Source organism: Podarcis bocagei (assembly GCF_964188305.1).
Source record: "Podarcis bocagei genome assembly, chromosome: 7".
NCBI lineage: Eukaryota > Metazoa > Chordata > Lepidosauria > Squamata > Lacertidae > Podarcis > Podarcis bocagei.
In genome coordinates, this window is record NC_138132.1 from 88,634,346 (window position 1) to 88,648,733 (window position 14,388).

The 14,388-nt window shown below is 43.3% G+C and overlaps 1 protein-coding gene across 9 annotated transcripts in view; it reads right to left on the reverse strand.

Moving 5' to 3' along the window:
- The window catches only part of AAK1 (AP2 associated kinase 1), a 120,802-nt gene that overhangs the window by 35,627 nt on the left and 70,787 nt on the right, over positions 1 to 14,388 (reverse strand). For 6 of the 9 annotated variants that reach the window (XM_081202933.1, XM_081202935.1, XM_081202936.1 and 3 more), the window contains exons 13-17: positions 11,844 to 12,086; positions 5,850 to 6,073; positions 4,647 to 4,804; positions 3,154 to 3,270; positions 549 to 638 (exon numbers count right to left, since the gene is read on the reverse strand). In XM_081202933.1, coding sequence (XP_081059059.1) covers positions 549 to 638; positions 3,154 to 3,270; positions 4,647 to 4,804; positions 5,850 to 6,073; positions 11,844 to 12,086 — 832 coding nt within the window. The remainder of the gene's footprint in view (positions 1 to 548; positions 639 to 3,153; positions 3,271 to 4,646; positions 4,805 to 5,849; positions 6,074 to 11,843; positions 12,087 to 14,388) is intronic. The other 3 variants (XM_081202934.1, XM_081202937.1, XM_081202939.1) reach the window with 1 other exon arrangement.

Below are 14,388 nucleotides of genomic sequence, written 5' to 3' on the forward strand. Positions count from 1 at the left end.
ACTGGGAACAGATCCCATGAAAACCCACTGATATGAAAGGAGAAGCAGAACAGGGTCCTTTCATCGAATTAATAGATTTTAAAATGTTCAGCTGGTACATATGGATTCTGGTACATCATTCCCTTATTGCAACACTCCCCACCCCAGTAACTTCTGATGAGTCCCTGAGAGCCTGCCAGGCCAATATTTATAGGTTACCTAAGAAGACAACATCCACTAATACATTTTCTACCATGATCTTAAAAGATCAAGGTCAAATGAACCCAATCTACCTTGAACCCAACCCACCCAAGAACCAAGTCTGGACCAGAAGGGTGCTCAGAGGAGCCCCTTTGGTAGCTGCTGGCATCCAGGTACCTCCAGGAAGCACGCTGAAGCAAACAGGTGACTTTCAAGTCGTACTCTGAATAGTTCAACATAACACACCATCTGAATTCACTTACTGACATTTGTATACAAGGCCACCCAAACAGTAACTTTGGGTGGCAACACCTTTGAGTGGGATCCCTTCTGCTAAATCCCATCTTGTTTATGCAACTCACAGTTACCTGGTGTATCTGATAGTGGAAGAGGAATGAAAGGATCGGGAACAGCCAGAAGTGGAGGGCTAGAGTCCAAGATATCTTTTGTTTTTTCAGCTGGGTGAGCAGCAAGGAGGAAGTTAGGAAAGGAAGGAATGGGGAGAGGGAGGGAGAGAGAGAGAGAGAGAGAGAGAGAGAGAGAGAGAGAGAGAGATGTCAAGCAGAGCACAGGAAGATGCCAAACAGACCAAAGATGCATTGAAAAGCCATTTAATTGCCACATGCATCTGGGGGTACGGCAGTATTACCCTCCCACCCCCATGGGACCCCTCCAGCAAGCTGCAGATATTATTCTGCCACTCAACCAAAAAGTTTATCAGTGAATAATTGGTGAGTTGATCCAAAATCACAGTAGACCACCCGCAGAACCAAAGTAACAACTTTTCTTCCAAGGGTATCAGGTCATTCCACCCTCTCCAAACTCAACAGTTCGCATGGCGAGGATTAATTCATTATTCATATGTTCTGTTAGCCTTGGGGAGGGCTACTGTGTTTCTTTGAGAGTGTCGCAACTGAGTGAAGTCTCTAAGTCAATATGCATGGCTATACTATATTATTACTCTTATCAACAGCTTTATACCACTATTCATTAAATTTCATAATGGTCTATAAAACCATCCAATAAAAATGGCAAAATCAAATTGATAAAACCCTCAAAAAGCAGAGCAGACACAAGCAGTGCCAGAAATCAAAGGCCCTCTGAAAAACATTGAACTTCTCCAGGAAGGCTGAGGCTGAATGAACCTCCCTTGGGGAAAAGTTCCAGAGCAATGGGGCTGCTGCACAGAAGACCCTGCTCCGTAAAAAATAGTACAAAACATTAAAACAAATAAACCGATATAAAACAATCCCATATTACCTGCTCATTGCAATGGTTTATCTGGAACTTGCAGCATGATTTCTACAGATGATCTCAAATGCAAGGAGACATCCCCTGAGATAATCAGAACTCAAGCAGTTTATGGCTCTAAGTGTCAAAACCAGCACTTTGAATTGTCGCATGATCAAATGGCAGCCAGCGCAGCTGCTTCAGGAGACAAGAGATGAGAAGACCGGCCCACAACTGTCCACAGGCGGACCTCTGAGTTCTGCACTACCTGAAAGCTGGAAGCACGACTCATATTTCAATGTTGTGGGCCCAACTCTACGGAGGGCCTACCCACAAGAAGTTAAGACTGGCACCACCCGTAACTGAGTTTTTTAGGTGTCTGGTCAAAACTGTTTTATTCAAGTAGACCTTTGCACACTGAATGTTGCTCAGATGTTTCCCTTTTTTCTTTTCTCAAGATTTTAAACTCCTGAAGTTTTAGACTTGGCAGCTTTAATTCATGTTTTAAAATTTGTGCAGTGTATTTTTATTATTACTTTTTTGCTGTGAGACCTACATAGTAAAAAGCAGGATATGTTTTTAATTAATAAATAAATAAAGTTCCCAAACTATTTTCAAAGTCAGCCACACATGCAGCACATTGCAGTCGGACAGCCTTCCCCAAACTGGTGGCTCCTAGAACTCCCATCAGCCCTAGTTGCCATGTTCTGGGATGATGGGAGTCCAAAAATGTCTAGAGGGCAGTGGATTGGGAAAGGCTTAAGCAGCATAATCTTGAAGTCACTCCAGAATTTATGACAACTACCAGGTTTGTGTTTTATGGAGTATCCACCAAAGCTCTAAAAAACATCACTTTGGGCCACAGTTGCTGCCTCATCGCATTTAGCATTTAACATGAAAATATAGGAGGTAAAGCACACATTCAGGCTACTTGCCGACTATTCTTAAAGCCCTGTGCTCTTCTCCAAGGTGGTCTCAGCACACAGCAGGGGCTTCCAGCAGCTCCAGAAACCAGCCAGACTCAATAAAAACCTGATCATACTTCATGAGATTAGAGGCAGGACTGGATTTAGGCTGGTCAGCTTCTCTAAGCCTGCAGAAGGCACCCAGGTTTTAGAAGGAAGCTAATGAACTGTCCACTCCAGATGGAATCAAGTACAGCCCTTCCCGGGTCCCCACTTTTTCCACTTGTTGATTCATCTCTGAAGCAGGTGCTGTCCATACTCAGCTAAGTGAATGAAGAGCCTCACAGCTTGAGGCTGGGCCCTGGCCTAACAACTACCCAGGACCATGAGTCCTCTCCAGGCACAGGATAGATTGGAGTGTGCAGTGCCAACCCCTGTGAATGGCAGGCAGTAATAAGCCTCCCAATTGACCAGGCTTGGTACAAATGCCAAGAACCTAGTCCTTCTGCTTAGCCAACAGGGCAGCAGCTTCTGCCTGAAACACTTCACACTACAGGTCCTGCCCCCTCAGGGAACCTGGGCTGGAGATCTGGATATGGGGGTCACCTGACCCAAACATAGCTGACCGCCTTGCAGCTGAGGCCCTGTGCTCCCCTATCCTCAGCCTGGCCAGCCTCATAATGCCTACTTGTAGCCTGCCTTCCATCTCCCCAGATGGCAACTGAAAGGGACACAAGCAGAGTCCAGAATCAGCCTGACAAGCACTGCCTGCTTCCGTTGGAAAGACCTTCTGCATTGAATTGTTCAGAGCTGCAAATAACATCCCATCTGGGCATACCTGACACAGGTGCAAGAGGAGATGAGCCAAACGCATCTGCCTGTGTTGTGGAAGGAGCCGGTTGAAAGCCTGGGATCAGATTCTCTGCTGAGCTACCCAGCTTCTCCGGAAGTTTACCTGAAATTCCAAGGACCTGGTTATTTTTTTATATATTTTATATAATTTAAAATACAATAAGAAACAACAACAAAATTCTGCCATTTCTTGATGTTAGAACTGGTTTGTAATGCATATTAAAGTCTCCAGTCCAATAGGTCTCTCCAGATGTTTCCATGTGCCTGGGGCGGTTCTCTCGATTGTCATGTCTCATATAGGAGATGAATGGATGCCACCTGTGGTGAAAGGATTCATCTTGTTTCTGGCCACCCTGACCTGGCAGGGCAATTTGTTAGACAGAGCAACAGACCATACCTGAACACACCATGAGTCTCTTGACAGGCCTACTGCACAGCACCAACATTTAGCTCTTTCTAAACAAGCAGCCACCAGCAAAAATGTCAACATCTCCGGATGAGATAAAAGTTGGTTTAATTTATCTATTATTACTAACAAGCCAACAAAGGAGCTGGATTTATCTTTATATTACAAATTAATCAAGGACCTGGTTATTAAGTGCTCTTATGCATCATGAGTTGCTAAGCATATCTTGGAAATATTCCAACCCCCCTGGATATTACTATTATTCATATTTATTGCAAGCCAGAGCTAGACCTGGTTTCTCAGTTTTAAGGATCAGCAACTAAGCCAAACAGAAACTCCACATGTTGCTCCTTCACTCTTACTAGGTTTGTTCCTGATGCTTTTTTGGGGAGGAAACCGGTGCCAGTCTACAATCATAAAAACATGCTAAGGAATAGTCCACACTGAACAGAGTGAGAATACTTCCAAGCAAACAAGCATAGGTTTGCACTGTGAGAGAAACAACATAGGGTATGTCTTTTGGTTGCAACTAGGATACTAAGAAATACAACAATTGCATTTAAAAATCTTATGCCGCTGATGGTTCTGACAAAGCATTGAGGATAGTGAACTCTGGCTGTTAGCACAGTATAAACGCAACTGCCAGTGGACTCCCACAACAATGGCCGACATCTGCTGATCACACTATGGATGATTTCAGGGGAAGTCTATTTCAAGTCTATTTCAGGGGAAGTCAGCTGACAATGGTCATATACTGCCACCACAGCTGTTTCCCTCTGTAGCCTCAGAAGCCTGGAAGGTGAAAGTAAAATCAGCAAGTAGAATTATGTTGTGCCAAATTAACATTGAAATATGAAATCTATCAAGTGCAGGGGATGGGACCTCTGCCTGACCGATTATGAGAACTCCAATGGTCTTGATTTAGGCCACTGGACCAAGAGAGCCTTTAAAAAAGCCAGCTTTGGTCTCAAGGAAAAGCCTAGAAAGTTTTGGGAGGCCCTTCATCTTCAACAGCCTAGGCTGCCACAGCTTCCACTGTGAGGGCACTTTAGCCACTACTGGATTACACTAACCATCACTCAGTTTTGCAAAATCCTTGTTCAGCAGTTCCTCTGCTGTGAGCTTGGAGAAGTTGTCGTCATCAAAAGGGTTCCAGGTAGAGACATCTGGTGGATTGTAGACATTTTGCTGCGATGTCCTGGGGGATCCAGAAGGCGTTGTCGAGGCAGACCTGGAGGAAGCCACCCCGAAAAGGGAACAAAAACGGGACATTCAGTTGCTATCTTTATTTCCCAACGCCACTGCAATGTCTACAGGTGCTGCTGAATGTGTGCTGAATATGCAACTGGGTAGACCTTGAAGCTCTGTTCAGCTCTGTGAGCCTGAAAATTGTCCACACAGATTCATATAGGCAACTCCCCCCCCCCCATTTACACGCACACGGGCAAAGCAAAAAAGGGACAGAACAAGGTGTTTGAAAGCTTTTCCAATTGTTTCAAATATACAGTGGTACCTCTGGATGTGAACGGGATCCGTTCCGGAGCCCCGTTCACATCCTGAAGCGAACGCAACTAGCGTCTGCGTGGGCCGTGATTCGCCGCTTCCGCGCATGACGTCATTTTGAGCGTCTGCGCATGCGCGAGCGGCAAAACCCAGAAGTAACACGCTCCGTTACTTCCGGGTTGCCACAGAGCGCAACCCGAAAATGCTCAACTCTAAGCTACTTCAACACACACACACACACCCACACACACCCACACCCTTTTAGCGTCACTTTCCCAAACAGAGGCCCAGACAAAAGCCTCTTCGATCATAATAACATACGCTTTAAAAGAGGATTTGACAAATTCATGATGGAGGAGCATAGCAATGATGGCTACGCTCTGCCTCCACAATCAGAGGCAGCCATGCTTCTGAACGCCAGTTTCTGGAAACCCCAGAAAGGGGGGAATCCCCCTTGCAGGCTTCCCACAGGCCTCTGGCTGGTCCCTGTAAGAACAGGACTAGATGGGTGACTGGCCCGATCCAGCAGGCTCTTCTGGGGTTCTTATGTTAAGCTTAGTTGCTAGCCCAGGGTTATAAATGCTCCTCTTGCAACTCAAGCACACGCCTCTGTTCGTTCCAAGAGCAGCAGCAGGAAGACTATTAGGACATGACGCGAGAAAAGCAGAGAGGCAGGCTGCCCCAAATCAGAACACAACGTAAAGAGAATCAAAATGCACAAAGGGTCATTTAGCAGGAAGAAAGGACCCCCCCCCCAAAAAAAATATACACACTTGGACTTGTTGAGGCTGGCCTCAGCAGCCGCTGCCTGCAGAAGCTGTGTTGATTTGCTGGCTGGGACCCCGAAGACAGTGCTGTGCGTCACGTCACTCAGGATCCTCCGGTGTCCCGCTCGCTGAGTCTTGGGGGAGGACGGGGGAGTGAGGGAGCCCACCTTCTGCCCCTGGACAGCTGACGGCGGGGTGGTGGGGATCCTTTGATGTCGTGGAGGCGCTTGCTGGGGGGGCGGGGGGGGAGAGAAAGTTACCGAGTTTATTTCCTTAACCACAGGAGTTGCAAAGCTGTTTCTTAGAAGCTGAAGGGACAACCCAAACTCTGCCTTGTGTCCCGGTCACAAGGAGGAAGGCAAAAGGGAGAGAGGTTAAAAATAGAAGGTAGACCCCTTTCGGGCAAAAATGTAAGAAAGACCCAGAACTTGACTCCCTCAACATGTTATTCAGCCAAACCTAGAAGACCAAGAAGAGAGACCTTCACGCACACAGCATCTCCAAGCCACAACAGTTCGCTCACAGAAGAGGCAGCATGGTGCAGTGGTTAGAGTGTTGGACTAGGACCTGGGAGACTAGAGTTCAAATTCCCACCCAACCATGAAGTTCACTGGGTGTCCTTGCAGCCTAGCCTACCCCACTGGGTTGTGGTGGGGATTAAAGGAGGAGAAGGAAAACCATGGGCACAACTTTGAGCTCCTGGCAGCCCTTCTGTTCCTTTTTTAAAAAATTAGTTTTTATTAAATATTACAAGAAAATAAAAAGAAAAAAGAAATAGAAGCAAAAAATCAATGCATAACACTGCAAACACATTTGTCTACATATTTTCCAACATGCAGACTAGAAAAGAAAAGAGACGAAAGAAAAAAGAAAAGAAAGAAAGAAAACACTTTTCATAATCAATAATACCAAATTTGTACTTCAATCATTACAATATATAAATCCTAGTTAAAATATTCTAAAAGACTTCCACCGCATTCACCACACGTCTCTTAGTTTCTTGTTCACCTTTACATCTGTTCTTCAGTCACTGCCTTTCCTTAAGTTCTTTCATAGTCCACCAAATCTTTGTGTTCTCTATATTCTTCATAAGCCCTTCTGTTGCATACACTGAAACACTGGCCTGCTTGCCAGACTCAGAAACTGGATTTCTCAGGATCTCAGCTCTCCCCCCCCCCCCCGAAAAGCTTCGAAAAATCGTCATGGCTGATGAAATGTCCAAAATGCTCAAGGGGTGACTGCAAGACAGGAGCCTCACAGATTCAAGTCACACTGACCTGTCTTACAAGTTACAGATAGGTAGCCGCGTTGGTCTGCCATAGTCAAAATAAAAAAAACAGAGAAACCAGTAGGAGAACACTTCAATCTCCCAGGACATTCTATACAAGATCTCAAAGTAGCTGTTTTACTACAAAGGAATTTCAGAAATAGACTGGAAAGAGAAGCTGCTGAATTACAACTCATTACCAAACTTAAAACCATGGAGAGACCTGGTCTGAACAAAGACATTGGATTCTTATCTCATTATACATGACTAAGCCATTTCTCACCTTCTCACCCCTTGCCTTTTCCTGTAAGACCTATTACAGTCGTTAAGAGTCGTCAACAGGCTCTCTCAGCTATCTGCCAATCTCCCATTCCCATCACCCTTCTGAGTAATAACCCCTCCCCACCTTCTCACTATATAGAAGGGTCTGGCAACTTCTGTTTCAGTGTATCTGAAGAAGTGTGCATGCACACGAAAGCTCATACCAAGAACTAACTTAGTTGGTCTTTAAGGTGCTACTGGAAGGATTTTTTTAATTCTGTCTTACAAGGTTCTTGTAAGGACTCTTACTGTTGCTTTATCCTTTTCTATGCTCTCTTTCAATATAAATATTCTCAGCAGGGATTTGAGCCTGCTCCCTTCACCACACTGACTTAACAGAACTTGCAGTCCTGAAAATATATCTATAATATAAAGAGGAGCAAACAGAATGGGATGTTTACACCTTTTGGAGGCTTGGGTTATTTTTTTCCATCATATTTCAGCTTCCCCCCCAAATACCGCAACAAATATTACTTTGAAATGATGTTGTGAATATATTTGTGACAGAAATAACCAACCCTTTTATGTTCACCCAGCCCCATTTTGTTAACATGAATAATGGGGGGGAGCCCCCCCCCATAATTCTTAATCCTAGAGTGCTCTCTCCAAATCTGCTCCCCAAACCAATAAATCTGGGTATTACAGGAAAAAAATGTGTGGCAAGAATAACCTGGTATAAATACAGTTTCAGCTGGAAGGCATTTACTGTAATTTATTCGTATGCTGTGCATCCTTTTCATTTAAACAACAACCCCCCTCCACAACAGTCAAAGCAGCTGCATTTCAGGACAAAAAGAAACAATGAGGAATGATTACACTTGAATAGTAATGAAGCGTGAGAGTGTGTGTGTGTGTGTGTGTGTGTGTGTGTTTGTGTGTGTGCAGCAAGAGAAGGCGGATGTGAAATTTCATTCTCAAGTATCTGCAGTGATGGGGGATCCCTGGCAAATTTCCACTCCTTTTATACTTTAGGCAGCTGCTCCACTCGCTACAGGGAAAACCCTGGTTCTCATTAAGTGAAAAAGCACTTATTTGGGATGAATGCATACATTATAGTCATCAAATGGAGGATTTGTAATGTTTGGTCATGAGTACATTTGAAACAAGCATTGGGATTAAGATGCAAACTCTTCTCCAATTTGTTCGCCCGACAAAAATCCAAAGCAGGAGAAAGGAGCCACTGGGTCACCCATGGGGGGGGGGTTAAATACCTCAGGATAACCTTAACAGCTGATCTCAAACAATTAAATCAAATAAATTATAAACCCCTACTCAAAATGATAAATAACAAACTCTCAAAATGGAAGTGCACAAGCCTTAGCTGGCTAGGTCATATCACAGCTATAAAAATGCCAATTCTACTAAAATTATCTTTCCTGCTTCAAGTTTTACCAACATGCATCACTCCTGCTATGCTTAAAAAATGGCAAAACAAATTACATTCTTTTACTTCATTAGGAAAAAGAGCCAGACTCAGTCAAAAAATCTTATTTAGACATAGGAATAAAGGGGGGTTAGGAATACTCAATCTTGAACTATACTACGCAGCTTTCCAAATTAAATCATTGATACCTCTCATTAAAGGTAAAGTAGATATTCCATGGATAAAGATAAAAAGATAGAAAGTGGCCACACAAGACTATCAGCACACGCTCTGCCCTTCATGAAGGAACAAGAAAAGGTGGGTAAACCCATTTTCAAAAGTATACTTAATGGCGTGGCAGAATTGGAACTTCGTATTGGCTCCTAGGACTTCACTACTGATGCCTCTGCTACATCATCCCTCATTTAAACATGCAGACAAATATAACCAACTCCTAGATCTTGAAACAAATGGTTTCTATAGAATTAGAAATGTGTTTGTAAAAGGTAAAGCAATTTTAAAAGAGGGCCTGGTGGCAAAGGCGAAAGGCATAAAATGGTCCCAGCTACATCTGTATCAACAGATACAGCCCTTTTGAACTTTTGCAAAGTATCTGCAATGAAGGGGTGAGGGCTTGAGACCCCTGACACCTTTTGAATCACTGTGTAACAGACCTAGCCATGAGACAAAAGGGGCATTCTCAATGATATACGGTATTATATCAGAAAGCTTTGCAGGAAACGCGGAAGATATTCGAATGAGATGGGAGACTGACATATGAATTTCAATAAAAGAAAAAGCATGGGAATCAATATGGCAAAATCCATCTTTAAAAACAATTTTGGATCGCCTCCAGGAAATTTCCTTTAAAATTATCTTTCAGAGGCATTGGAACCCCACACGCCTTACAAAGATAAATCCTTTAAGCTCACCATTATCTTGGAAAGGCTGTAGAGAACGAGGTTCCTATATTCATGTTTGGTGGGAGTGTACCATAACTCATGCCTTTTGGGGGAAAATTTTTAACCTGACCTCCAAAATCACTAAACAATCTATACCTTTTAATTCAGCACTTGCCTTATTATCATTAGATTTGACCCCAAATTCTACCCTTAAACGTAAGAATTATTTTTCTTCCTGTTCACAGGAGCTAGACGAGTTATTGCCCAACAATGGAAGAAAACTTCTAAAATACCAATAGAGGCTTAGGTTAATAACATCTGAAGCACTGCTCTATCAGAACGCCTCACATACCATAGCAGCTAATCAAAGGCATCTCCAAAAAAAGATACATTTGACACGATCTGGTCTCCCTTTTTCTCTTTTACTGAAGAACAGAGTATTTTAATGCCACCATCATCATAGAGGTGTCTGTGGAAGGGATATATTGATAAAAAAGTATTGTATTGTAAATGTATTGTAACTTTTGAATAAATGTGTTTGGGTTTTTTTTAAAGGAAAAAGAACTACTATTGCACCCACATGAAGTCTTTTGGTGCCAAACCAGACAGTTTTTCCATGTTCACCTTTGAAAGGATGAATCACAGTTTTCTGTTCAGGATTCATTAAGAATCTCCAGAAATTTGCAAAGTGATGTGCAGGCAAAAAGAAAAGGAAAAAGGGAACCACTGGGTCAGACCTGGCCCACAGTTACCAGTGTCTGAGCAAGGATTTCATTCTGGCACTCTCTCTCTCTCTCTCTCTCTCTCTCTCTCTCTCTCTCTCTCTGCTCACAGCCTCTCCTGCATCTGCACTGCCCCACCAAATTTGTTGTGCCCCCCTTCTCTGCAGCAAAGTGTTGAATTTCCATCCTTCCATCTAATGATTAATCAGGGCTTTTTTCAGCCAGAACTTGCTTGAACTCAGTTCCAGCATCTCTGTTCACGGTGAGTTTTAAGCTGCATAATTATGGCCCTCCAATTCTTGGTGGATTATAGCTCCCAGCGGGCCCAGCCAGTAGTCAGGGGGTGATGGGAACTGTAGCTCAACAACATGTGGAAGACCACAGATTCCCCATCTCTAGAACACTGTTGTATGAAACACAAAAGCATGGCCAGAAAAGGAGATAATAACCTTAGTTGGATCAGCACTAATGCAAATTTCCCTCCAGTCTTAAGCATGCATTGGGGCAGTTGAATAAAAATGCATGCTTCTGTTTGTGTTCACAAAGGGGGGGGGAGGAGGGAGGGAGGGAGGGAGAGGGAGAGAGAAGGGGTAAATATGAGCACCTGCAAAGAAGGAGAAACTGAGGACAACGCTGGGGTTCTTACCCGTTTTCACAAATTACCTCTGAGGCTTGAATGTCATTGTTAGTCTGATAGCATTCATCATTTTTAGTTGCTGCTTGTTAACAGTGTTTTATAGGCTGTAATTATTTCACTGATTATTTGTTAAATACTCTATATGATTTATGCTCTACTTGCGATGTTCCATTATGTTCTATCAAGTTACTGCTATTTATTGTTTGTAAGCTGCTTTCTAGTTACTGCAAGAGGGACGCGGGTGGCGCTGTGGGTTAAACCACAGAGCCTAGGACTTGCCGATCAGAAGGTCGGCGGTTCGAATTCCCGCGATGGGGTGAGCTCCCGTTGCTCAGTCCCTGCTCCTGCCAACCTAGCAGTTCGAAAGCACGTCAAAGTGCAAGTAGATAAATAGATACCGCTCCGGCGGGAAAGTAAACGGCGTTTCCGTGCGCTGCTCTGGTTCGCCAGAAGCGGCTTAGTCATGCTGGCCACATGACCCGGAAGCTGTACGCCGGCTCCCTTGGCCAATAAAGCAAGATGAGCACCGCAACCCCAGAGTCGGCCACAACTGGACCTAATGGCCAGGTGTCCCTTTACCTTTACCTTTTAAGCTGCTTTGAGATTCATTTGAACGAAAAGTGGCACAGAAATCAAATCCGGGTCTTCTGGACATGTCCACATTCGCTCCTTCCCTGCTCCCCACCAACATGAGAAGTGGGGAGGGGCCGTGGCCCAGCGGCAGAGGATCTGGAAGAAGTAAACAAGCAACACTGCAAAGCCAAGCAAAGGTTCCTCCCAACTCTTACCGGATGATCCTGCACAGGGACTGGCTGTGCTGCCACCTGCTGCACTTGCGGTTGGGGCAGGATCTGAGCCGACGGCTTCTGTTGCCCTGCAGCTGCTTTCTGTGGGACGGGCCCCTGTTGTGCCAGCAGTTGCTGCTGCTGCTGCTGAATGTAATTCTGCACAGGCTGCGGTTGCACTCCTTGCTGCGCCACTGGAAACTGTGGCTTCACTGGCGGCTGCGGTGCCTGGGGCGCCACTTGGATCTACAACACAGCAAGCAAGCATTCAGAACCCTTCCTTACGACCAGCTGCAATCTTCATGCAATGGAGTAAGAGCGTCTCCCCAAATTCACCTTCCCTTGTTACTGGGTTGTTGCAGCATGCTCTGTGTTGGGCTGCCTTGGAAGATGACTTGGAAACTTCCGTTGGTCCAAAAATACAACAGCAGCCAGATTTCTGACTAGACTTCCACCTGGATCCCATATAACTCGTTTTGAAACAGCTGCACTGGTTGCCAGTTTATTTCCGGACCTAATTCAAGGTGCTCACATTGGTGTTTAAAGCCCTGAACGACTCAGACCCCAAACACCTGAAAGACCATCTCCTTTCCTACAGAACCTCTCGGGTGCTGAGATCGGCAGAGGGGGACCCCTGGGTAGCTCTTCCGACTTCAGAGGCCTGGTGTGGTTGTGGCCCAGGGGGAGAAAACCTCCTTTGTGGCAGCCCCAAAACTGGAACTCCCTCCTTGCAAAGGTGCGCCCGGCAGCTCCATTCTACAGCTTCTGGAGAATGCTGAGGACACACCTCTTTACCCTGGCTTTAGACACTTGAGGTGCATGTTTTTAGGACTCAGCTTATTTTTATAGTTCTAAGTTGTTTCAAACTGTTTTTAATATTGTGTTTTAATGCTTTAACCTGCCCTGGAACCTTAGGGTGAAGAGTTGGAAATAATAAATCAAACAAACAAACAAACAAGCAAGCAAGCAATATCAAAGTGGCCCAAATGCAGGGCTCACAAAGTGCTATATACTTAAGTATTCTTAGTGCATTATATTTGATTTTGTAAATTTTAGCCAATTTTACCGGAGTTAAGTACCATTGGTACACCATTTTTATAAAATTTTCTCTTATTGTGTAACATGCCGTGAACTTAATATCATATTTCCATAATTTCTCCCATTGTTCCAGCCGAATCACCTATCCTATATCACGTGCCCATTTAATCATAACTTCTTTTACTTCTTCATCCTTTAATTCCCATTCTAATAATAAATTATACATTTTGGATATATTCTTTTTTGAGTTTTGTAATAATACTTTTTGTAATTTTGATTCCTCTTTTTCAAATCCTATTATTTTATCCTGATTAAATATTTGTGCAATTTGGTGATATTGTAACCATGTGGTACAGTATTGGGTCACCTCTTCATATGGTCTTAATTTTAATTGGCCCTGTTCTTCCTTTAGGAGCTGCTGGTATGTTGCCATTCTTCCTATAGTATTTTTCTTTTTAACCGATATTACTTCTAACAGTGAGACCCACCATGGGGTTTTCGGTTCTAACAACCTTCTATGTCTCACCCAGACCTTGTATAATGCATTTCTAATTACGTGGTTTAGAAATTCTTTATGTACTGCCACTTTGTTATAAATTAGATAGGCATGCCATGTTGTTCCATCCCTCCAAGTCCAAAATGTCACTGTTATCCAATTTGATCCACTCCTTGATCCAACTAAAGCATGCCGCATCGTGATATAGTCTCAGGTCTGGGAGTCCGAAACCTCCCCGCTCTTTTATGTCGGTTAATAATTTATGTTTGATCCGTGGCTTTTTGCCTTGCCATATAAACTTTGTTAGGTCTGTTTTCCATTTTTTAAAACAATCATCTTTACCTATTATGGGAATCATTTGAAAAAGGAACAAGAGTTTTGGTAAAATATTCATTTTAATAGCCGAAATTCTACCCCAAAGTGTTAAATTCAATCTTGTCCAAGTTTCCATTTCTCTTTTTGTTTCTTCCCAATTTTTTTTAATAATTATCTTCAAACAAATTTATATTTTTCATTGTTATTTGTATTCCTAAATATTTCACTTTTTTAACAATTTGTAATCCAAATTTTTCTACCAGTTCCTTTTTCTCTTGATCTCCCATGTTTTTTACCATAAGTTTCGTTTTTTCTTTATTCAAAGCAAAACCTGAGACCCTTCCAAAGTTTCCCATTTTTTCTAGAGCCTTTGCTATGCTTTCCTTTGGGTTTTCCACCATTAAGACTAAATCATCTGCAAATGCCCTTATTTTGTATATTTTCTCTCCTAGGGATATTCCATTTATTTCTTGATCCAGTCTGATTTCTTGATTTAATATTTCCAAAACCAAAATGAATAATAATGGTGAAAGTGGGCACCCTTGTCTGGTGCCCTTCTGTATTTTAAAATAATCAGTCGTGTCATTATTTATTATTATATTTGCTTCTTGTTGTTCATAAATTGCTTTTAACCCTCTTGTAATTTGGTCTCCCATGTCCATCTGGTCTAGTAATATTTTTAGAAATTTCCATGATACT